The 26,852-nt window shown below is 42.7% G+C and overlaps 1 protein-coding gene across 1 annotated transcript; it reads left to right on the top strand.

Annotated features, from left to right (window-relative positions):
- Positions 1-394: 394 nt before the first annotated feature.
- LOC115476250 (ly6/PLAUR domain-containing protein 3-like) lies at positions 395-26,852 on the top strand. Its single transcript, XM_030212523.1, has 5 exons — positions 395-584; positions 12,606-12,752; positions 16,488-16,658; positions 21,078-21,221; positions 25,472-26,852. The coding sequence occupies exons 1-5, from the start codon at positions 515-517 to the stop codon at positions 25,873-25,875; spliced, it is 936 nt and encodes a 311-aa protein (XP_030068383.1). The 5' UTR covers positions 395-514; the 3' UTR covers positions 25,876-26,852.

Genomic DNA, 26,852 nt, shown 5'->3' with positions numbered 1-26,852 from the left:
AATTATTGAAGGGGCAGGAGTAAAATTGGAGATCAAGTAGGGTCTGTGGAATTGCAATAGGAATAGAAGAAAATGGGCAGACTGGATAGGCTTGGATTCTTTTGTCTACAATCAGGTTTCTACAGTTTATTGTCATATTGGTTATGGAAAAGAGTTGCGATCTTGTCTGGAAAGTGTCACACACTTGGTTTCTCTATTTACTGTTTTCCAAAAGAAAAACAAAGCTTCCACCCTCATGTTGTTTTTCTGTAGTAAAATCAAAACAAAACCAAACTTGTCCTTCTTGGCCTTAGGATGCCCATCCTTTGCTCCAGGTGTTTATGCAAAGAAGACAACAGTGGCAATTACGCACTTGAAAACCTAAGCAAGTGTAATGAGCTGCCACATCAAAATGATGTATGGTGACGAGTGTCCGCTGCTTGCTCATAACTCAGTGTATTCAGCTGGAAGCTCCCAGAGTTAATGTGTGCCAGACTAGAACCACAAGGGTGAGCAGGTACAGAAACTGTAACCAATGGAAGGTGAACTGTGGCCAAGAGGAAAAGCACTGGGCATCCTTCTTGTATGTGCCCTGACCAGCCAAGGTAAGGACATTCTCACATTATAATGGAAGCTGCTATCTGTATCTTCAGTCCTTCTTAATTTGTGTTCTTTGCAACGCTGAAAAATTTAGACCAGTCCCCGCAATCCATCCCCCCCCCCCCCCCCCCCCCCCCCCGTTTTGGGAATAGGATTTAGTTTTCTAATTTTGTTACCAGTTCAATAGGAACTAATTTTACAAAGTAAAATGCTATTAACAGGATTCAATTAGACCAGTCACCACTCCCTCACTCATAGATGAATGGTATTTTAATACATAGTACTTTATCGGGGATCGTAAACACAGAGTAAAACTGCAGATTCAAACAGAACTGTAACAGAAGGAATCACTGTACATCTAGTTCCAATTTCTCCAAAAAGAGCCCTTTGTTCTAATCATCTATGTGTAATGAAACAGGGCAGACATCCATTAGGCACAATAGGCAATGGTGCTTAGGGTCCACAAAAATGTTTTAATTTGTAACTTCAAATAACAAAAACAGAAATCCAGTATATGTCGAAGCTGTATAGCTGAACTCTCTGTTTATGAAAAAGTTCTAATAAATCTTGACTTTGAGCACAATTTTAAACATCAAAAAGGAGAGGGTAAGACAAAGCCTCAGAGCATCAGCAACCACTGTCTTTCACACAGGTTGTCACTTGTTCAATCATTGGCTAAAACACCTCCCCTTCTTTTTATAAATATTGCTAAACACTAAACACTTTACTAAGTGTGGCTTAGTAAACAGGGGGTTAATTTATTTCTTTTTAAATCTGAAAGAATAAAAATGAAGTTGAAGTTATTTATTTTCATGCCTTGCTTTTCAGCCTTGAAAATAAACACAATAAACAGAAAGGGGAAAGATAATGGGACTTAATATACTGCCTTTCTGTGGTTTTTGCAACTACATTCAAAGCAGTTTATATTGTACATACAGCTGTTTGTACCTGGAGCAATGGAGGGTTAATTACTTGCCCAGAGTCACAAGGAGCTGCAGTGGGAATAGAACCCAGCCTTCAAGATCAGTCTTCTGCTCTAACCACTAGGCTACTCCTCCACAAATACATAAAATACCAATTAAATACAATTCAAATTAAAAGCTCAGTCATATATTAAATGCCATCAAGGGAGGGACACAAGAAGGCAAAAGTGCCTAGCGCCCACAAAAGTCATAATGCAGCCCTGAAATGATCAATATAAAAAGTTAGCTGTGCGGGTTGAGTTCTGAGTGTCCCTCTTAAAGGTCGCAGTCTGAAAATCTCTTATGGTACAGTCTCACATAGCTCTCTTTATCGGGGAGTTGGGTGCTGAGGATGCGTCCCAGGCTATGATCCAATGGTTGAGGAGGGAACAAAAGTATTCTTGTCCCTAGATACTGGTGCTCAGGATATCTCCAGTATGGCTATCAGGATGATCAGGGCCAGCATAAGGGTATTAGATGCTCAATTAATTTTCAGGCACACAAAACAGAGATCCATACAAAAAAATACATACAAACCACAACACATACATGCACAGACACACACCTAAGAAAGACACATACACACAAAGGTATAAAAGTTATGTCCAATAAAAAAGGTATCATCTTATTTTCTTTTCCATGTTTTATTTTGTTTTATTTCTATTGATTACCTTGAAAAGTGGACTAACATGGCTACCACACCTCTCTACAAATAAAAGAGAAACACAGTCACCCAAAAGAGACAAAAACATAAAATACACACACAATGGTTCATGAGGCATGTTTTTTCCCACCAGGCACTCCCTCCAGCTGCCACTTCCCTATCTCTGTTCGGCCTGCTGTTAGTGATTTTGATGCATGCTTCATTTTCTTTGTTGTAAATTCTATTGCAAAACCTAGAGACTGAACTGCATAACTTTTTAATAGTTGCTGTATACAGTGACACCTAGTGATTGAATCATATAGTCTGTTGCTGGTTCCTATCCAGCTTATAATCGAAAGTGATCGCCGGCCATCTTCCGACACAAATCGGGAGATGGCCAGCGATTTCTTAAAAGCGGCGAAATCGGTATAATCAAAAGCGGCATTTTTGACAGCATCACCGCTTTCCCATCGCTTCGCCGGCAAAAGTTCAAGGGGGCGTGTCGGTAGATTAGCGAAGGTGGGACATGGGCGGGCATGGGCGTGGCTACCAGATGGCCAGCTTTCGCCAATAATGGAAAAAAAAGCGGCGTTAAGCAGTATTTCGCCGGCTTTACTTGGTCCTTTTATTTTCACGACCAAGCCTCAAAAAGTTGCCCCAACTGACCAGATGACCACTGGAGGGAATGGGGGATGACCTCCCCATACTCCCCCAGTGGTCACCAATCCCCTTCCAAACTAAAAAAATAAAACTAAAAACCTTTTTTGCCAGCCTGTATGCCAGCCTCAAATGCCGTACCCACCTCCATGACAGTAGAATGTGTTGTATCCTCCGACAGCCTTTCCCTGGTTGCGATGTGGCTCTCGGGTGAGTGTGACACCTTTTCTGTTAGGTGCCCTGCAGAGTCACATTAGCAATGTATTGTGGTGGGTGTAGGGTACTGGGGTCTACTCCCATGGTGCTTTTCCCGCCTGCTAACTGGGTCAGAGTGTGCCCTGTTTTGTTTCCTGTTGTAGTCCATGCGGTAGTGGCCATTTTTGTAAGCCAGTTTTAGTTCCCTTTCCTGTGTTACCCACGTTAGAGAACGTAGTTCTTACCTTGAATGGTGCTGAAAGAGGGCATTGTACACCATTGTACACTTGAGAACCCGCTCCAGCACACCACTGGTTGGGGGGCTCAGCTCCCAAAGTAAAGGAGCTATGCACATGGGAGCTTTTCTGAAGTCCACCACAGTGACCCCTAGGGTGGCTGGTTGGTGTCCTGGCATGTCAGGGGGGCCAGTGCACTAAAAATACTGGCTCCTCCCACGGCCAAATGCCTTGAATTTGGCCGGGGTTTGAGATGGCCAACATAACTTTCCATTATCGCTGAAAAACAAACCCAGCCATCTCAAACCCAGCGAACTCCACGGCATTTGGCCGGGCGAAACCGTATTATCGAAAAAAAAGATGGCCGGCCATCTTTTTCGATAATACGGTTCCGGCCAGCTGTAGCGCCGCTGCCAACATAGATCGCCGGCGATCTATTTGGCCGGCGATGTTCGATTATGCCCCTCTATGTATCCTTCTGACTACTGACGAGAAGCATGGCAAGCTATACCAATTTCCATGAGACAATGGCACCCTTTGTTTGAACTGCAAAAGCCATCCTTTGAAATCTATTGATAGTGGCATCTAATGGTTTGATATATCATCTCACTTGGTTCCATTCTACTATTATTCTTTCCAAATCACTTTGGGTACCACTTCATTTCAACCACCCTTCCCCTCTGCCTTCCAGTTCAGAGATACATCAAGAGATAATATAGAAACTCACACACAAAGCATATGCATGCATGCTGAAGGGGAATTGGAAGGAATGCTTCATATGCTCTCCCTACTTGTTTTAATGCAATTTTTTGAAAGATTGTTGACTTCCCAAAAATTACCAGCAGAATACAAGTAATGTTCCATTATTCAGACCTGTATTCTTTGAGATTCCCGATAGTTTATTATTTTATGTTTTCTCAATGTACAAGGCAATGTGACTGCAGCATTCATAATTAGAACTGCTGTGCACTTTGCTGAGAGAAAAGAATGGTGTTCAGGTATTCCTCAGGAATACTGGAATTCATTGCCAGAGAATGTGATAAAAGCAGTTAGCTTAGCAGGGTTTAAAAAGGGTTTGGATTGTATAATGTAATGTCTGGCTTCTTCTGAGACTACCTCATTTATGCTTGCTACTGCTTGAAAAAGGAAAAAAAAATAAAGATTAAAAAAATGGTTTGGATACTTTTCTAAAAGAAAAGTCCATAAGCCATTATTAAGATAGACTTCAGAAAATCCATTGCTTATTTCTAGGATAAGCAGCATAAAATCTGTTTTACTGTTCTGGGATCTTGCCAGGTACTTGTGACCTGGATTGGCCACTGTTGGAAATAAGATAATGGGCTTGATGGACCTTTGGTGTGTCCCAGTATGGCAACATTTATGTTCTTAAATCAGGCAGACCTTAAGCTACACTACTTAACAAATGAGAACCACTGAGAAAATAGGCAGCTTCTTGACAGAAAGGACAAGGGAAAAGCTCACTGAGATCACTTGTCACAAACCCCAATAACACAGAGAACATAAGCATACTTGGGTCAATATTTTTGGTCTGCTATCCGGATAACTTAAGACAGAGAGAAAACTGGCTAAGTTATCCAGATAGCAGATTACATATTTCCACTATCTGGATAAGTTCCAGGACTGGCTCTGCCCACACTCTGTCATGGCACTATACGGAGTCAGTGCTTAACTGGATAAATTTAGCAGCTAAATACAACCGCATAAATAGCTGTCCTATCTTTATCCGCTAAAAGGTTAACTGGTTAGTATAGCCGGTTAACTTTTTTAACAGTTTTAAAAAACCCAGATATTCAATGCCAGTCTCTGGAAATGGCCCGGCATTGACTATCCGGGTTTAACACTGGTGGCAAACAGCAAAAGCATTGCCCACCACTGGCAAAATATCAGGCCTTATGCCAGTGAATCCTGGTTTTTAAACTCTCAACTTCAAATATTCTGGGAATATTCTATCTAAACCTCAGCAAATGCTTGAGTAAACATCTATTCCTTTACAACTACTACTACTTATCATTTCTAAAGCGCTACTAGACGTACGCAGCGCTGTACACTTGAACATGAAGAGACAGTCCCTGCTCGACAGAGCTTACAATCTACTTAGGACAGACAAACAGGACAAACAAGAGATAAGGGAATATTAAAGTGAGGATGATAAAATAAGGGTTCTGAACAAAGTGAATAAGGGTTAGGAGTTAAAAGCTGCATCAAAAAGGTGGGCTTTTAGCTTAGATTTGAAGAAGGCCAGAGATGGAGCTTGACGTACCAGCTCAGGAAGTCTATTCCAGGCATGTGGTGCAGCAAGATAAAAGGAACGGAGTCTGGAGTTAGCAGTGGAGGAGAAGGGTACAGATAAGAGAGATTTACCCAGTGAACGGAGTTCCCGGGGAGGAATGTAGGGAGAGATGAGAGTGGAGAGGTACTGAGGAGCTGCAGAGTGAATGCACTTATAGGTCAATAAGAGGCGTTTGAACTGTATGAGGAAACGGATAGGAAGCCAGTGAAGTGACTTGAGGAGAGGGCTAATATGAGCATAACGACACTGGCGGAATATTAGTCATGCAGCAGAATTTTGAACAGATTGAAGAGGAGAGAGATGGCTAAGTGGGAGACCTGTGAGAAGCAAGTTGCAATAGTCTAAGCGAGAGGTGATAAGAGTGTGGATGAGGGTTCTGGTAGTGTGCTCAGAAAGGAAAGGGCAAATTTTGGTGATATTATAGAGAAAGAAACGACATGTTTTAGCAGTCTGCTGAATATGTGCAGAGAAGGAGAGGAAGGAGTCGAAGATGACCCCAAGGTTACGAGCTGATGAGACAGGAAGGATGAGAGTGTTATCCACAGAAATAGAGAATGGGGGAGGAGAAGAGGTTGGTTTAGGGGGAAAGATAAGAAGCTCAGTCTTGGTCATGTTTAGTTTCAGATAGTGCTGAGACATCCAGGCAGCAATGTCAGACAGGCAGGCTGATACTTTGGCCTGGATTTCAGCTGAGATTTCTGGTGTGGAGAGGTACATCTGGGAGTCATCAGCGTAAAGATGATACTGAAAGCCATGGGATGAGATCAGAGTACCAAGGGAAGAAGTATAGATGGAGAAAAGAAGATGTCCCAGGACAGATCCCTGAGGTACACCAACTGACAGTGGGATAGAAGTAGAGGAGGATCCACTAGAGTATACACTAAAGGTAAGCTGGGAGAGATAAGAAGAAAACCAGGAAAGAAAAGAGCCCTGAAATCCAAGTGAGGACAGTGTATCAAGGAGTAGGCTGTGGTCAACAGTGTCAAAAGCAGCAGATAGATCGAGAAGGATGAGGATAGAGACCTTTGGATCTGGCCAGGAACAGATCATTGGAGACTTTAGCAAGTGCTGTTTCAGTTGAATGAAGGGGGTGAAAGCCAGATTGAAGTGGATCAAGAATAGCTTGAGATGAAAGAAAGTCAAGGCAACGGCGGTGAACAGCACGTTCAAGTATCTTGGATAGGAAAGGGAGGAGGGAGATGGGGCGATAGTTGGAAGAACAGGTAGGGTCCAATGAAGGTTTTTTAAGGAGTGGTGTGACTACAGCATATTTGAAGGCATCAGGAACAGTCGCAGTGGACAGTGAAAGACTGAGGATATGACAGATAGAAGGGATGACAGTAGGAGAGATAGTGTTAAGTAGATGGGTGGGAATAGGATCAGAGGAACAGGTAGTTAGTTTCGAGGAGGAAATAAGATGTGTTCCTCTTCAGTGATTTCAGAAAAGGAAGAAAAGGAGGCAGGGGTTGGAGGGTTGAGAGAATGGACTAAGGAAGGGAGGGGTGGAGGTGACGTGGTTGAGAATTCAAGTTTAATCTTGTGAACCTTATCATGAAAGTACTCAGCCAGAGTCTGAGGGGAAAGTGAAGGGGGGGTTGGAGGTGAAGGCACTTTGAGGAGAGAGTTCAGTGTGGCAAAGAGACGTCAAGGGTTTGAGCCAAGAGAATTTGTCAACTGGATGTAATAGTCCTGTTTGGCAAGTAAAAGAGCAGACTGGAAGGAGGTTAGCAAGAATTTGAAATGTATGAAGTCAGCATGGGCATGGGATTTCAGCCAAAGGCGTTCGGCAGAGCGGGCACAGGAACGTAGGTAGCGGATTCTAGAGGTCAGCCAAGGCTGGGGTTTGGTACGTTTTACAGAACGGGGAATGGGAGGAGCAAGAGTATCCAGAGCGGAGGAGAGAATAGTATTATAGGAAGAGACGGCCTCATTGACAGACTTGGATAACATAGTGGTAGAGAAGAGATTTGAAACACTGGAGGACAGAGTAGAAGGGTCAATAGCCTGAAGATTCCTAAATGTATTGGTTAAGATTGGACGGGACTGAGGAGGAGGGTGTTTAAGTGTGAAAGTTATCAGATGATGGTCAGAGAGGGGAAGAGTTGAGGCAGAGAAACTGGAGAGTGAGTAGTTTGAGAAGAGGATAAGATCAAGACAGTGGCCATTCTGGTGAGTGGGGGCAGTGGAGCACAGTTGAAGATTGAAAGAGGATGTTAAAGCAAGAAACTGAGAAGCATAAGAGTCAGAGGGATCATTAGCATGAATGTTAAAATCCCCAAGAATGAGGGAAGGAGATGAAGGTTCAAGAAAGAAGGAAAGCCAGGCATCAAAGTCAGTGAGAATGGAAGAAAGGGACTTATCAGGGGGGGTCAATAAATGACTGCTACTCAGAGAGGCAGAGGAGCAAATAGACAGCTGGAGTGGACTTCGAAGGAAGAAAAACAGTGAGATTGAGGTGGAAGAAGAGGTTGAAATCTACAAGAGGGTGAAAGTAGTAGCCCAACACCACCTCCGCGGCCAACCAGGCAAGGAGTATGGGAGAAAAGATAACCTCCATGGCATAGGGCCATGACTGAAGCAGAGTCTTCAGGGTAAAGCCAAGTTTCAGTTAGGGCAAGCAGATGGAGAGTACGAGAGATAAAGAGGTCATGGATGTAGGAAAGTTTGTTACAGACAGAGCGGGCATTCCACAGAGCGCAAAAGAAAGGCAGGGAAGAAGGGGGGAGGAGAGGAACAGAAATTAGATTGGAGATATCACAGTGTGACCTGCACAAATAGGATGAGAGCTGATGTGGAGGACCAGGATGGGGATTAATGTCCCCAGCGGAGAGCAGGAGAAGGAGCAAGAGAGTACGGAGAAGAGTAGGAGAGGTATGACAACAGCAACGAAGGTGAGATATACTGAGATAGAAAGGAGATGGATGAATGGAAGGAAGGAAATGTTGAAGGTTGAGTGCTGAGAAAAAGGAAGAGGAAAAAAGAGACAGTGAGACGATGAATACAGAGGATGGACAATGTGTTCCTGCAGTGTACAGTGGTTTCAGATGGAGAAACAGATTAGGAAGGGACAGTACCAGGAAGAAAAAGTGTACTGGAACCATAAGTAGTAAATGGGAGAAAAATAAATGTAAAGAGAAATGCCCCGCGCGACTGATGGCGCACAGCACCTAGAGCGGAGGCCCTGAGTGGATTGGAGTGGACCTGGGAGTCACCCCGGAGAAGGCTGTAAAGGATATGCAGATGAGCTGCAAGTCCTCCACAGCACCTGAAAGGCAGCCGGTGGTAGAGCTGGGCACCTCTCAGCCGAGGAAACGCTTACCAGGGGTTAGGCCGAAGCCAGCATTCCTCCCCCTGAGGGTCACCTGATCCTAGCCAAAAAGCACCTGGAAACCCTGGGCACCTGGAGCGAGGGCCCTGGGAAGATCGGGGTGGACCTGGGAGTCACCTAAATTAACTAGTTGCTTCCTAAATTACACAGTAGAACAGATTTTACAGTGTTTCTGGTAATGCATTCTATAAGGCAGCCCCTTCTATGTACAAATTTAAAAAAAGAAAAGGAAGAGTATACATCCATTCGAATTTGTTGAAAGGACGGGACATTGAGCAATAATTTGTCTTCAGATCTCAAAGACCTAGTTGGCCAATAGATTTTCAAAAAAACTTGCTTACTAAAATAGTGTAAAGGAGTCTGGACACTGGTCTACATAGTGCCAGCTGGACACTGGTGTACATTATGCCAGCCTGATGCACAATCTAGAATTTTTAAAAAAGCACATTGATGTCACTGAATGCGAGGAGGGCGACAAAAATGATAAAGGGGATGGGGCTAAAGCGGCTAGGGCTCTTCAGCTTGGAGAAAAGACGGCTGAGGGGAGATATGATAGAAGTCTATAAAATAATGAGTGGAGTGGAAAGGGTAGATGTGAAGCATCTGTTTACTCTTTCCAAAAATACTAGGACTAGGGGGCATTCGATGAAGCTACAAAGTAGTAAATTTAAAACGAATCAGAGAAAATTCATTGCCAGAGAATGTGGTAAAGGCAGTTAGCTTAACGGGGTTTAATAAGGTTTGGATGGCTTCCTAAAGGAAAAGTCTCTAAACCATTATTAAAATGGACGTGGGGAAAGTCCGCTGCTTATTTCTGGGATAAGCAGCACAAAATATATTGAGCTTTTTTGGGATCTTGCCAGGTATTTGTGACCTGGATTGGCCACTGTTGGAAACAGGATGCTGGGCTTGATGGACCTTTGGTCTGTCCCAGTGTTGCAATACTTATGTACTTAACTATAATCCACTCTTGAGCTATGCCAGGTCTGCTAGACTGTACCATGAGACATTTTCAGACTGTGAACATTACAAGGGACACTCAATGAATCCCAGAATGCTGAGGGATGGGGAACCAAAAGAAATTGGTTCCAACAATGCATCTCTGATGGGACTAGAGCAAATGGAAAGCTATGAAACTGGAACTTAGCCTGGTTGAAGTTTAGATGCCTTTATAAAAATGTGTATAAGGGACTAACGAGGATAACTTAAATTGTATACAACTTTTGAGGATAACTTACATTTTATACAACTTTTTCAGCTTTTGAGATGTATTGTCTCTCCATCTCTCCATGTATCTCTATTCTATAGCCAACAATGGCCAAAGTTTTGCAACCTTCGTCAGGATCTGTGGAACATAAGCTTGTTCTTCTCTGTCTAGCTTTGGGTCTTTAGTTAAGGGTCCATGCCCTGGAGTTCTCAGCCTGATTCCTGGCTGTAGGCTGTGAACTAAAAAAACTAAGTAAAATGCTTATATGGACATTATGTATTAATTTAATAAAAATCTTTGGGAGGTTTCTCAGCCAATGATGACTGCATGTACTCCTAGAAGTGTTCGGCTTTGTAGCCAAGAAGGAGTCAGTTGAGGCTTTTCCTCTCATTTTTAGTGAAATTAACAAAATTGATTAAAAAGTGAAAAGATTTGATGAGCCTGATCTATTAAAAAGTTGACATACACTCATTTGAAGAAGATTATTTTGAAGTTGTATGAAGTTTAGATGTGACACACACACAGAGGCTTAAATGTAGCTCTGCCCAGAATATGAGCAGTTATTATAGGGGCAATATTCAGAACGCAGGAAGCAGCCCGACTAACTCCTGTGGTTGGCGTTGAGCCCGGATATTCAATACTGAGCCATTTCCAGTGACCAGCATTGAATATCCGGTTTATTTTTGGCCACTATAAACTTAGCTGGCTATTCAATATTCAGCACTGGCCGGCTAATTTCATAGCAGCTGAAAATAGGCTTGCTATTTAAACAACCCAATTTGGCTGCACAGCTTAGTTGGCCAGCTTATGAATATTCATGGCTAGACGGCTATATTGTGCGATAGTGCACAATACCATTATCCCCAAGTTTCTATATATTGTGCCCAGATTTCCACGCAGAAATCAAAGCGTATTCCTTAATAATACGAGTAACCTAGTTGGCTAACAAGCCAATCTGCAATGATAATTGGCTCTTAACGAGCAATTATTGATACTAATTGACATTAAATTAGAATTTACTTTCAGAACTGTCTAAGCGTATTCTATAACATGCTATGCGCAAATTCTAAATTGCATAGTTGAAAAGGGGGGGTGTAGCCATGGGTATGGAATGGATGGGTCATGGGCATTTCTAAAATCTACACATATGGTTATAGAATAAACCCAGTGGCATTTAAACTAAGGTTTACTTGGCATAATTGCCCATGACTAAATTTAGTTGTGCGGACAAGTGCATGGCGGATTCTATAAACCGCGCAGAAATTTAGGCTTATTCTATAAAGTACGCCTAAATTAAAGTGTCGTTTATAGAATGCGCTTTGGCGAATTTCATTTCAGCACTGAATTTTTAGGCATGATATATAGAATCTAGTCCTACACACTGATCGCAAATATTTATTGGGAGATGGCCAGCTACCTCTTGTTAAATATTCGCAGCTAGCCAGTTAAGTGTTATTTAATCGGTCAGGGGCCGTTCCTAGCCAGTTAAATAGCACTGAATATTGGACGTTATATCTTTTACACATCAGTAATTTGAACTCTCAAAACTCTGGCTTTATCAAAATGATATTACACCGTCTGTAGAGCGACTGTCCCACAAACCAGCAAAGGAGCTAGAATGCCACAGAAACCAGGTTGGCAGGACAAGCTAGAACAAGCCTTGTTGTTATGTAACTGCCTTTGCACTGCTCACAGGTTTTGGTATAGTTAATTTGCAGTAAAAATAAAATCTATCCAGGCTGGGTGTATATCCGGTAAATATTTGCTCAGGAAACAAGGACAGGGAGTTGTCAGGCATAGACTAGAAATAACTTGTTGACTTGCCCCTCTAAGATCTCAGGACTTAGGGGACTGTCAGAGGTACCGGGTTCCTTTCCCAAAGAGCTTCTGGTACAATGTCCTTGTTTCCTGAACAAATATTTACTGGATATACACCCAGACTGGATAGATTTTTTTTTTACTGCAAATTAGCTATACCAAAGCCGAGCAAAACTTTTCACTGAGAACCGACAAAGTAATTGCAGTAGAGCTGATTGATGCTTTTATAAGCTGATAAATGTGCAAGGTTAGAGTGAGCAATTGTGGGCGAAGTGGGATTGGAAGTTGGGTATGCAAGTGTCACATTTCTGCACAACTCAGTGCTGAAGGTCACACAACACAAGCTGCTAGCAGTAGTGAGAATGGAAGCTGCTCTATGTGTGACCCCATTCTGAGTGATTCTATGCTGAAAATCTTCCAGTGAGAATTGGCGGCAGTGATGAAACTGGAAACCAGGTCAGCAGGTATCACAGTTCTACGTGACGCAATGTTGAAAGTCACACAATGAGAGTTGGAGGTGATGGGAAGCTGTGTCCGACACTCACTGAAGGCTGTGGGTGGCATCAGTAAAATTGGAAACTGTTTCTGAAGGTCTTAAAATGCAATACTGTAAATATGTTGCTATGTTGTAAGTCCCAGATGATCTACTATTTTTAAATGTACCTCCAGGGGTTCAACCAGATGTCCCCAATGCCCTGGAGTGCTATAGCTGTGTTGACCAAGGAGACCACGGATGCTCCATGGAAAAAGCCATGAAGGTGAAATGTCAAGAAGAGGAAAATGTCTGCATGGAGACCGTGTATACCATGCAAACAAGTAAGAGATTCACAGTGTTTCAGCAGCCCCCAAATTCTATATATGACACCTAAAGTTGTGTGCAAAATAAATTGGTTAACAAGCCAATCGGCACTGATAATTGGCCACTAACTATCAATTATCTGCACAAACAGGCACTAATTAGAATTTATACGTGCAACTTTCTAAGCATATTCTGTAAATTGGTGCGCGTAAATTCTAACATGCGGATCTCAAAAGGGGCGTGACCATGGGAGGGGCAAAGTTGGGACATGGGCATTCCTAAAAATTATATGCACTGATATAGAATATGCCCAGCCCACACATGAGTTAAGTGTGGGCATTTACACCAGCTTTTAGTTGGTGTAAATGATCACGCCTAAATTCTAGTTGCAGGAACAGGTGCTACATGTACTCTATAAACCGCGTCTAAGTACAGGGGGGGGGGCACCATATATAAAATTCACCCCCAAGTTCACAAACATTAGTTACAAGAAACTCTAACATCAGCACTTGGGAGCTTCTGTGTTGTACTAGAATTCATGCCCCCCCCCCCCCCCCCCCCATATTCAAAACCATTTAACCTGCCAGGAACTGCACCTGGCCAGTTAAATGGCACTTAATCGACTATCTGGTGATATTCAGTGGGGGATAGCCCATTATCCCCCACTGAGTATTCCCAGTTAGGGCCTAGGAAATAATTAGCTACATCGGCCGATATAGCTGGCTATCCCCAATTATTCAATTCATATCCAGCTATTATAAGCTGGATATGAATCAAAACCATATTGGGCCACTTAAATAGCTGGTATATTTTAGCTGGTTTAAAGTTAATTGGCTATCTTTGAATATTGATGTAGCCGGTTAACTTTAAACCGGCTAAAAATAAACCGGATATTCAATGCCAGGTCACAGGAAACAGCTCGGCATTGACTATCCAGGCTGACCACCAGTTGCAGGATTTAGCCAGGCTGCCTCTCGTGGTCTGAATATCTGCCCCATGGTGCCCAAGTCAACAGAAATGGCCATCCTACATTTATCTCAGTCTATAGGTTTCTCTTGTAAAATTGGTGGGGTCAATAATCAGTCCATGGCAGTCAGTGGTTTTTAAGCCGAGCACTGGCATCGAATATCTGGGTTATAGTGGTACTGATATTCAAAATGGTGCATGGTTAACTTGGTGGAAAGGGTTAGGACAGCCCTTTGCTTTATCCACTTATTTAACTGGTTAATGGACTGAATGTCGCCGTTAGCCAGTTAAGTACTGGCTCTGCCCAAGCTCCACCCATAAACCACCTCTAGCACTAGTTGGGCAGTGCCATACAGTCTGCTGATATTCAGTGGCACTACCTGTTTAAATTTGTCCCATTATACATAGAGCAGAAATCATTAAATCAGTACATTTCATACCAGATGTGAAAGAATTGCATATGTTGGGTCCTCATTTTCCCAATGGGCCCAATATTCAGCACGCAGGAGTTAGCCCGGATAACTTCCATGGTCGGTGCTGAGCCTGGATATTCAATACTGGGCTGTTTCCAGTGACCAGCATTGAATATACAGTTTATATTTGACTGGTTCAAACTTGAACCGGCCAAAGATAGGCCTGGTAATCACTCTGTCAAATATGGCCAGCAACTGAGCTGGTCAGCCAATAAATATTGACACTAACCTGCTATGTCACGTGACAGACAGTGAGCAGGCTAGCCACTAACCAGCAATATTCAGCAGGAGACAGCTGGCTATCTCCTGCTGAATATTGCAGGATAGCCGGCTAAGTACCATTTAACTGGCCAGGTGCTGTTCCTAGCTGGTTAAATGGTTTTGAATATAGGGGGGTCTGTCTTTAACTGTCAGCACAAGATCAGAATTATGCAAGCAAGACCTTATAGGTCTGAGAAAAACAAACGAGTATTAAAGTGATGATTCAGAAGAGACTGATAGTACATTAACAGCTTGTATTATACTCTGTAATTAATCAGAAGTCAATGAAGTTGTATTAGCCCTGGGGTAAAGGAAAGGGAAAGAGGATGGGATTTAATATACCACCTTTCAGTGATTACAATCAAAGCGGTTTATTATATACAGGTACTTATTTCGTAGCTGGGACAATAGAGGGTTAAGCAGTGTGTATTTCCTAGTAAAAAAAAGGTGCCGGTACTCAAATGCTAGGCCACTCTTCAGGGGTGGAGTAATCACTGAGGAACCCATCCCACAATAGCCAAGCCCCCTGCAACTAGTCACAGAATGTATGACAAGGCAGAATTGGTGTGTAGAGCCTCAGCTCTTTCATTAAAACTTGGGGTCCATGGGTCAATTTTAGCAGACAACAGAAAAGGTGCTGGTACTCAGTACCCCCAAGTACCCCCTCAAAAAAAGCCCTGGGGTTAAGTGACTTGCCCAGAGTCACAAGGAGCCACAGTGGGAATCCTGGTTCTCAGGCCACTGCACTAACCATTAGGCTACTCCTCCACTCCATGATGAAATCATGACATCCCTGAAATTTAAAATAAATTGTGTTATTTGCTACATGTGTTTCAATTCCATTCTGTATAATACGTCATCCAGTCTCATACATATCCAGGGGATCTTTTCTGACCAGACATAGGCCAACGTGTGCCCCAGACACTGCTTGACAACTGAACACCACACACTGCTCTTTCTTAGATAGGAGAGGAGTGTGGTAGTCAACATAAAGGGATCTTTCACTTGCTCATCTTCCAATGTGGTATATATCATTCAGTGTAAAAAATGTAACGAAGGATGCTATATTGGAGAAACAGGCCAGATGCTTAAAACAAGATTCAATTTACATAGACATCATATGAACAATACTGGTGCCAGCAGGGTTCCCACGCCTGTTGGTCAACATTTTACAGGACCAGGACACTGTACCAGTGATTTCACAGTGAGAATCCTCAAAGGTAACTTTAAAACCATACAAGAACGTAAGACCTTTGAAGTCAGAATGATTGAATATTTTAACACCCAACAGAAAGGACTTAACAAGGATCTGGGGTTCCTAGCCCATTATAAACCATAAAGCTGTATGTCTCTGTTGATCACCCTCCCCTCACCTATCCACACCCACCCTGTTAGAATATCAATGATATGCTTTGATGTCCCCATGCATACTTCCTACCCACCCCCCTCCTCCCACCCTGTCAGACTGTCATAGTAATGCTTGAATGTTTTCACTTATATACACTGTCAGCTAGCACATTTGCTTATTTCTGATCTGAGGAAGAAGGGCAACCTTCGAAAGCTAATCAAGAAATGTATTAAGTTATGTCCAATAAAAAAGGTATCATCTTATTTTCTTTTCCATGTTTTATTTTGTTTGATTTCTATTGATTAGATAGGAGATATAGCAGGACATATTTATCCACTCCTACCCTAGCTAAAATCATGTTCAAGCACCTTTCTGACCTCATTTGCAATGTTCTTTAAATTAGTATCTTATTTCCTTACTCCTGTTACTCTGTCGTATCTATCTATATGTTCCATCTTTACTTACACCCTATGCTGCCTATTAAAATGTTTTATTCTCTATTGTGTTGACATTGTAATGTAGTATATTATGCCATACTTGTATTGTTGTTTGAATATTTTTACTGCTGTAACTGTCTGTTGCATATGTTTGACTTATTCTTGTTGTACACCGCCTTGAGTGAATTCCTTCAAAAAGGTGGTAAATAAAGCCTAATAAATAAATAAAACTGAAAGGTATGTCAAACTCCCATTTACCTCTTCAGGGTCACGACACATACACTGTTGCTATGAAAGCCTGTGGGACTGGTGAATTGGGAAAGATGAACCAGACTCTGCCTTACCATGGGTTGAATTTCTTCATCGAGATGCAATACTGCAACACCAGCTTGTGCAATGCGGAGATTGACTTGGAGAAATATCAGCACCTTCCTTCAGGTTAGTGCTTTAATTAATACTATAGAGAAGATCTAGACGTTATCATTGATGATACATTGAAACCCTCTGCTCAGTGTGCAGCAGCAGCTATGAAAGCAATTAGAATGTTGGTTGTTATTAGGAAAGGAATGGAAAACAAAAATAAGGATGTTATAATGCCTTTGTATCGCTCCATAGTGCGACCACACCTCGAATATTTTGTTCAGTTCTAGTTACCGCATCTCAAAAAAGATATCGTGGAATTAGAAAAGGTACACAGAAGGGCGACGAAAATGATAAAGGGGATGGGACGACTTCCCTATGAGGAAAGGCTAAAGCAGCTAGGGATCTTCAGCTTGGAGAAAAGACGGCTGAGGGAAGATATGATAGAGGTCTATAAAATAATGAGTGGAGTGGAACGGGTAGATGTGAATCGCTTGTTTACTCTTTCCAAAAATACTAGGATTAGGGGACATGCAATGAAGCAAGAAAGTAGTAAATTTTAAATGAATCAGAGAAAATATTTCTTCACTCAACATGTAATTAAACTCTGGAATTCGTTGCCAGAGAATGTGGTAAAAGCGATTAGCTTAGCAGGGTTTAAAAAAGGGTTGGATGGCTTCCTAAAAGAAAAGTTCATAGACCATTATTAAAATGGACTTGGGGAAAATCCACTGCTTATTTCTAGAATAAGCAGCATAAAATCTATTGTACTGTTTTGGGATTTTGCCAGGTACTTGTGACCTGGATTGGCCACTGTTGGAAATGGGATGCTGGGCTTGATGGACCTTCAGTCTGTCCCAGTATGGCAATACTTATGTACTTATGTCCCTCATAGCAAGGAGAAGATCTCTCTCTGACAGTGGTGTGCGGTCAGGACCTTTCAGGGTTTCAGTCAGTATCCAGTCCTAATTTCCATAATTGTTTAAGCGGCACCTGTGCTGTGCTGTGCTGTGCCTTTTTATCTCTGCTTCTGGAGAACAGCAGATCAAGTGGTGTGGCCACAGGCAGGTGCAAAAAGGGAGCTGTTTTTTTACCTTCTCTGCAGTTGTCCATGTGCTTCCATGATGCCAACATGCTGCAGTGCCACACTGTGATTAGAGAAGGGACCTTAATCCCACCACTGCTCCTCCTTGACTGCCCTAAACTACAGTGCTATGTGCTCACTGAGAGCTGGGATCCATGAGCCCATACCACATTTCCTCTGTACTCAACCCAACGTACCACATCTTCACTGAGACCAGGGGCCATAAGCCCACCACTGCTCCTCCTTTGTCTTGAACCTGCAGTGGCACATCTCCACTAAAAACTAGGGAGCCCTGAGCTGCTGCTGCTGCCACTCCTCCTTACACCATACCTGCCAGTCACATCACTGGACTCTGGCCAATGGCCCATTGAGGGGAAGAGACAGAGGGTCACAGAGAGGGTAGGAGAAGGGACTAGATCTTCTAAGTTTTAAAATTTTTATTTGGAAGGGGAAATAAAGAGGGGAATTTTGGGGAAAGGGAAAAAGAGAGAATGGAGTGAAAGAAGGTCAGGATGGGAAGATCAAAGAGGTAAGGGAAGGAGGCAGAAGCAGAAAAGAGGGAAAGGTGGAAATAGGATGGATACAGGGGGCTTCGGGGGAAAGAGAAGAAAGAAGAGATGGAACAGAGAGGCGAGTGTTGAGGGAAATTAGGATGGGAAGGGAGAGGGTAATTGAGTAAAAGGAGGAGAAGAGAAAGATTGCCTGTGGGATGGGCCTCCTAGCCAGCTCAAACCTGCCATCCTTCCCTCTGACCCTTCTGAAACCCCATCTTTCCTATCATTTATTGTAGTTCTGTTTCTCCCTCCCACTGCTATTCTTCCTATTTTTGTCTCCTCTGCTTTCTTCCTTTCTCACCCTGATTTTTTTTAGAATTGTGCTGCATAGATATATTTCTTAATGTGTGGGTTAGCAAGACTGTAATAAATTTGGTGCAATAGAGAGAGGAGAATTTGGGTCAAGAAGGGAAGCGATGAGGAATTATAGGATATGGGTTAAGATAAGAGGAAAATGGGGAGGGTGGAGCAGGAAGAAAGGAGTTTGGGATGAGGGTGGAGGAAAACCAGTGGAGGTGAGGGAGTAGCAGGAGAAGGGACAGGGGGTAGGGGCACAGAGAGGGAAGTGGGGTGAAGTGGTAGGATATAAGAATGAGGGAAGTCCAAGGGGTGGGAGAGGAGGCAGTTGCTGGGCACAGACTGGGAAGGAATATAGGTCATGTTTGTGTGAGGGGTAGAAAATGATGATTTGAGATCACCACATTCATTTTTTGGTTAGCACATTTACTGAATCCCCTGCTGTCATTGTCACTGCATGCCACTGCTCTTTGAGGTAAATATTTTCAATACAATACAGTGCAATAATTATATTCTGCAATTTGCCACTATAAGGTTCAATGCAGTTTAACTTTTCTAGAAATGCACAACTTAACAAAAATAAATGTATTATGTAGAAATACAATCTAACCCTTCAAGAATTTCTGAAAGAAATAGGTTTTCTACTCTGTGTGAGTGTGAAACTGTAGATAATTGGTCTCTAATTTGGTATCTAAAGATAAGTACTCCAACATGAAGATGCTTAGAAATAAAAAGTCTGTGAAGTCTCCCCTTACTATTATCGAATAGGCATAGACCAAATTTAAACAAATGATTGCAACCGGCACCAATATACTCCTCTTACAATTTGACATGTCAAGTGCCTTTGATATGGTCGATCACGAAATCCTACTATACACATACTCGAATATTTTGGCATAGGAGGCAACATCCTAAACTGGTTCAAAGGATTCATAACCTTACGCTCATACCAGGTAACATCAAATTCAACTACGTCTGCTACATGGACACCTGAATGCGGAGTACTGCAGGGATCTCCCCTATCGCCAACTATTTTCAACCTAATGATGATTCCCTTGGCAAAACTTCTATCAAACCACAACCTCAACCCTTACATATATGCAGATGATGTAACGATATTTATCCCTTTCAAACAAGACATTAACGAAATCTCCAATGAAATCAACCAAAGTCTACACATCATGAATACCTGGGCAGATGCATTCCGATTGAAACTGAACGCAGAAAAAACTCAATGCCTCATACTTACCTCCCAATACAACACGAAGAAAGTTACCGCTATTACCACACCTAAACTAAATCTGCCAATCTCAGAAACTCTAAAACTCCTTGGAGTCACTATCGACCGCCACCTAACACTCGAAACTCACGCGAACAACACAACCAAAAAGATGTTCTACTCCATGTGGAAACTGAAAAGAATAAAACCATTCTTTCCAAGATCTGTCTTCCGCAGCCTAGTGCAATCACTCGTACTCAGTCATCTGGACCACTGCAACTCACTATACGCAGGCTGCAAAGAACAAATACTGAGGAAACTTCAAACAGCCCAGAATACAGCAGCCAGACTCATCTTCGGAAAACCAAAATACGAAAGTGCAAAACCCTTACGTGAGAAACTGCACTGGCTCCCACTCAGGGAACATATCACCTTTAAAGTATGTACCTTGGTCCACAAGATCATTCATGGTGAGGCCCCTGCATACATGTCTGACTTAATAGACCTGCCACCCAGAAATGCCAAAAGATCATCCCGAACTTTCCTCAATCTCCACTTCCCTAAATGCAAAGGCATAAAATACAAAGCCCTGCATGCCTCAACCTTCTCTTACACAAGCATGAAATTCTGGAATACACTACCACGCAACCTGAAAATGAATTATGAATTAACCCACTTCCGCAAACTATTGAAAACTCACCTCTTCGAGAAAAGCTATGGCAAGAATCAAAACATATGAAGTCCTTACGCAATAACAGAGATAGGGCAATACACTCTCTTCTGATCTCTCTTCCCCTTATTCTCACCACACTTAAAACTCTACCCACAAATGGAACTGTTATACCCTAATGTTCTCTCGCCATTGTTCAATCGCCGATCACTTCCCTATTGTTACATTCTACTGTTCCACTCCCAATCTATGTTTGACTTTGACTTGTTTTCCCAAAATATGTTTGACTTCGACTGTCTTCCCATAACTCTTCTCTATATAACCCATAACCATATTGTAACCAATGTAATTCCATGACTCACAATGTATTGTAAGCCACACTGAACCCGCAAATAGGTGGGAAAATGTGGGATACAAATGCAATAAATAAAATAAATAAATAATAAATTAAAGTCCCCCCATGTTTATATTATGATTTTTGTTTATAGTGATTTTTGTTTATAGTATTCCCTGGGGAGATTATTATTACTGCTAATAGTTTTTGCTTAGGTTTTTTATTAGGTAGGACATAGGTTTGGGTGCTTCCCACTCCACTTAAACTTAAATGCCACTATTTCTGTGTGTAAAGTATAGAAATGCCTTTGAAAATTATCCTCTTTATGTCTCCACACAGATAACAGCAGCAGTAATGCCAGCAGACAGTGCTACAGCTGCATTGGAAAGAAGCCGGGTCAATGCCTGCCCTCCAATGCTCCAGTTCTGAATTGCCACCACATGGAGAGCTACTGCTTTGATGGGAATGCCACCATTACCATTAGTAAGCATGGGGGTGGGGGAGTATGCACTATTGCCAGTCCTATTAATCAGACTCCAGATAACTGCTGGCTCTTCCCATGATCAATTCAACAAAGCTTGGGACAGGTACATAGAATCTCTAAGGGAAAGGAATAGATAGTAGATGGCATAGATGGACAGACTGGATAGGTCATACAGTTTTTAATGGGTGACCGAAACTGGAGTTTTTTTGTTTTTGTTTCAGCTGAAACCGAATCTGTGGCTGAAATTTGCTGCTCAGTTTTGATTGAAACCCAAGTTGAAACCAAAACAGGCCCAGCCCCCTGATGAGAAACAGCTCTGACTCCATTCCTCCTCTTCCTCTACTGCCACCACCCTCCAAACCACAGGAGCTCCCGCTCCTACTTACTTACTTCCGCTCTCCCTCCCCGCAAACCTAAGAAGCCCCCCTCCTGGAGCTAACTGTAGGCTGCCACTGCCACTCCCCCTGGACCTTCCTTACCACCCCAAAAGTGATCCCAGTCAATCCTGCCCATCTCGTGACTGCAATCACACTGGCTGCCTCAGCTTCCAGCAGAAGTCTTGCAAGATTGCCGCTGGAGGTTGCAGCAGTAATGTTGAGTTTGGAGCCAGCACAGGCAGGAGTAATCCTCAGCTGCTCTTATGCATGTTGACTCCAATCCCAAAATGGTTATTTCAGCCTCCAGTGGCAATCTCGCAAGACTGCTGCTGGAAGTCACAGAAGTCATTTTGACTGCGGACACGGGATGGGAAGGAGTGACTGGAGATCGCTCCTGCCCTGACTAGCCACTAGACTACCAGGGTAGTAAGGTAGGCCCAGGGGTGATGGCAGCAGCAACAGCAGCCTATGAGTAGGTCTGAGGGGAAGGAGCAGTAGCAAACTAAGGGTGAGTCCAGGAGGGAGGCTTCTTATGCTCAGGGTGCTGGGTCTGAATATCAGCCCCATTATACCTATTTTATGCCAGCTTTCTGTAAAGAAAAGTATAGCTAGGCTCCAACACAAGCCCCCAGGACACCTTGGGGCCGATATTCAGACTACGGAAGGTAGCTAGGCTGCCTCTCATGGTCGGCACTGAGCCCAGATATTCAATGCTGGGCCATTTCTGGTGACTGGCATTGAATATCTGGGTGTTTTTTTACCTGTTTCAACTTAACCAGCCAAGTCAAATTCAGTGCTGGCCAGTTAAGTTGAAACTGGACAATGATAGCCAGCAATGCGTTGAATATCATTGGATAGGAGCTGTTCCTGGCCAGTTAAATGGTTTTAAATATCAAGTGGCTTAAACCTAGGCACTCGGTTGTAGAATTGTCCTCTTAGTGACTTGTCTGAGATTTACCTGATTAGCCCTTATTGATAGCAGGTTCTGTAAATAATTTACAGTCCTCAATACATCTCCCCCAAATTTGTCAGACGGTTGGTATATAGCAGCATTCTTTTTGCCATCCCCACCAACACAGTTTTTCAACTACACCTTTCTGTTTGAGACTGTGGAGTACTATGGATTGATGCTCAAGCCCTTGTCACCCGAGGTATGCTTGAATTGTTCCATTCACATGCACTCCTCTGAAGTATGTAGGAACTTGTTGCTTGCAATGGCCACATACTCCTTCAATTTCTCCAGAGGAAAGCCTCCTTTCAAGTCTCCAGAGGAAAGTCTTTGTGTACCTGGTGAAATCATGGATCAAGAAGTATCTGTTCTCATAAGGAGTCCCTTCACTGGTCTATACTAGTGCTACTCAACCCAGTCCTCAGGGCACACCCAGCAAGTCAGGTTTTCAGGCTATCCACAATGAATATGAATGAGATAGATTTGCATGCATTGCCTACTTGGTATCTATTTCATACATATTCATGTATATAGCCTGAAAACCCAACTGGCTAGGTGTGTCCCAAGGACTGGATTGAGAACCCCTTGTCTATATAAATCACTGTGGATTAGCTCCAGTGGCTGACTTGCTCTGTTGTGACTCATTATGGGTGGTGGTGTATGTGTTGTTTAACAAAATACCAGCCATAAGGAAAGGGAAAACCCCTCTGTGAGGAACATCCAAAGACAAAGTAGGGTGGACCAAAAGAACTTCCAGAAAGCAATGTAAAGAAATACACTTTTATTGACAAAGCATATATTAATGGTGCTTTGCCAATAAAAGTGTATTTCCTTACATTGCTTGCTGGAAGTTCTTTTGGTCCACCCTACTTTGCATGAGTTGTTTTGCTTTGTAACATCACACCCATGTCAGTATCTCTAGGCACGGATAATTTTTTTAAGCCACCATCCCCTCTTTATTCAGTTAGTCACTTACTGTCTCTGGACATATGTGTTCTAGACCCCTGTTCCATGTCTGCAGGCACTTATTTATTTATTAGGACATTTTTATCCATCCCACATTATCCGAAACAGAGTTCAGGTTCAATGTGGCATACAATTCAATTATAAGCAGGGACTATCTCTGTCCCTAGAGGGTTCACAATCTTGGTTTTTGTACCTGAGGCAATCAGGGGCATAGCCAGACTTCGGTGGGAGGGGGGTTCAGAGCCCGAGTTGAGGGGGCACATTTTAGCCCCCCCCCCCCCAGTGCCGCCACCCCCCTGCCATTTTTTACCTCCCCACCGCCACCACCACCTTTGACCCCCCCCCCCCCCCAGTGCCAACCCTTTCAACCCCATCTTCCTCCCGCCACCGTCAGGTACCTTTGCTGGTGGGGGTCCCCAAGCCCCGCCAGCCGAAGTCCTCTTCTCTGGCGCAGCTGCGTTGCTGATCTGCAAGGGCAGGCTTCAAGCATACACACTATATCTTACCTGTGATTTTGTGTCTGTGTCCAACAATGTATGTTAATTTTAAGCCATCCTTCTTCCGTTCCCATTACAAAAATACATTCCTCATCTGATGGGATATTTTTCACAGGATTTTATGTGCAAAACTAGGGCTTTAATACACATTTATATATTTGTTTATTGGGATTTATTAACTGCCTTTGTGAAGAAATTCATCCAAGGAGATGTTCAACAGATAAAGCATGATATAAACAACTTACATCGTGTTAACAGCATAACAATAGTAAAATGATTAATGGTCAATACACAGAACAGTGAGGTAATCATGGAGGTAGGCAAATTAAATCCTTTCAATGGCAATGACATGATATAGTAACAGAAACATACATATTAAAACAGCAGAGTAGAACATTCATATAACATAAATAACATATGTGGACGCAATACAAATGATAACCATAATAGGCAACTTGGAAGAACATTCATGTAATACAGATATCATAGCACAGAGAGAGTGGGAAGTGGACCAATGACTCCAGGAGAACGGGAGATAAGATTTCAAAGAACCACTTTATTCAATGACTTGAGTCATTGAATAAAGTGGTTCTTTGAAATCTTATCTCCCGTTCTCCTGGAGTCATTGGTCCACTTCCCACTCTCTCTGTGCTGTTATATTTACGTGGGAGTTAGTGTTCATCCACCTAGGTGGATTACTCTCTCCATACAGATATCATACACATGATGCCAGGACAAGACGATGAAACATCTTGATAGGAAGCTGGGGGGGCGGGGGAGGAAGAAAGTGCAATTCACATATATAGACAGAGAAAAGTGGTGACCACTAGTGCAATCCTACCAAAATTCCTAATTCTAGTAGGGAGACTTTTTGGCCAGTCCTACTTTTGAACTTCCATCCCAAAGCAATGTGGTGTTGCTAGTCCCAGATTCTGCCCATTGAAATCAGGGTAAGGTTGTTGGAAAGTCAGGACTGGCTTTAAATTTCCCTCCTGGAACTGAATAACCTGGCAGATCTGAGTGGTGTGTGATGCAGAAGTGAAACACATACCTCTGTAGTATTCTGCCAAGAAAAAGTCACAGACACTGTGGTGGGGCTCTAATCACCTGTCTTCAGCACATGCGGAAAAGCGAGAGATATCTAACAGTTAACTAACCATTGACACCCAGAAATGGGTTCAAGAGGAAAAGAAAAACAACAACCACAACACGTTGACTACATAGGTACTAACTGTTTTATGTAGGTTTTATGTTATGAAACAAACAAAGTACCCAATAGTGTTATTGAGTTGATGCCAAAATTTGAATTTTCTTTATCTCGCTCTTGTCCTCTCTTCCACTTCCCTTGGTCTCTGTCTCTCCATCCTTCTTTTTATTTCCTTTCCTCAGTTTCTTTTTGTCTCTCTTTTTTTCTCTCTTCAGTGTGTAATATCTTGTCTTGTATTTCTCTTGTTTTGAAGACAACATCACCCAGAATCTGCCCATTAAGAGTTGCTCTACATCACCTGTCTGTGCTAAAGTGTCCAGGACCTGGGGAGACGACTCTTTCACCATGCTAGGTGGCTGCTGTTCTGAGAATAAATGCAATCAAAACCTGCAAAAAAAAATACAGTATGGAGATCCACCACTCCTACTTCTGATGCCCAATGATCCATTGACAACACCAGGTCACTTGGACAATGCCACTGGCTTCAACACCACCCACGGAGTACCATTCAACACAAGTATAGCCCATGTCAGCAGGTCTGTCACCATAAAATCCATCAGCGAAAGTAGCAGCCAAACTACCACTTCAACAAGTGACACATCAAGATTCGTCAGCTGCATCTGGATGACCATTATCTTGGCTGCACTCACCTTATGATCCAGAGGTTAGGTGGGGCATTATTTGAATATGGCACATCTGCCCTTCTCTTCCTCTTCCACTGTTGCCAACCTAACCTTATGTTAGGAGCATTAAGAAGTGCCACACTGGATTTGAAAATTACCCTGCCTGTAAATATTTAACATCTGCTAGCCAGCTCAATGATACTGAACAGGTCTAGTCGTTGATTTTGAGCAGCATTACCTGGACAATTGCTACTGGAAATCATTACAGGCCACCCCAGCAATATCCTGATAGGGCCAGGGTGGTCTGGGGACAGAACCAGAAAATATCTAGACAGCAGAGATATTCAACAGAAAAGCTGTCCTAAGTTATCTAGATACCAGTGCTGAATATCAACATTATCTGGATAACTGTGGTGATAGAGGAATACTTGGATATTCAATGCTGATATCTAGGTAGCAGCCAGCACTCAATATACAGGTATATGTTTAAACACCACGACCAGCATAAAAAAAAAACAGAAGCAGAGTTTAAATATTGACTCAATTATTATTCCTTATGCGCATCATTTTGTACTTTGCCATTTTGATGCCAGTTCCCCAGTGTGGAAAGTTTCTCCTGAATTTCCTCAGAGTCTGCTCATGTTTGAAATAAACTTTGAATAATTTAGAGTCACCTCACTCATTGCTCCGTTTTCCAGATCATTAACAAATAACTTAAATAGAAATGGTCCTAGGACAAAATCCCGGGAGTCCTACTCAATTGCCCATCTTTTAACTAGATATCAGTCTGCAATATATCCTTGTCTCTGGTCCAGACCTAGATTATTTAGAGGCCTATTAAGCCCCACAAACCTCTAAATCCTCCCCACCCTAACTTTCAATCCTATATTCCCCAACAGATCTTTGATATCTGATTCCTTCTTAGGGTTGGCATTGGGTTGGGCAAACAGAGCACCTGCCCAGATCCACCAGGACATTTTCACCAAAGGAACCACCAGCCTGCCTGGAAGT

The sequence above is a fragment of the Microcaecilia unicolor genome, chromosome 8 (assembly GCF_901765095.1).
Source record: "Microcaecilia unicolor chromosome 8, aMicUni1.1, whole genome shotgun sequence".
NCBI lineage: Eukaryota > Metazoa > Chordata > Amphibia > Gymnophiona > Siphonopidae > Microcaecilia > Microcaecilia unicolor.
Note: the sequence above shows the minus strand (reverse complement) of the source record. Positions and strands in the feature narration are given on the sequence as shown.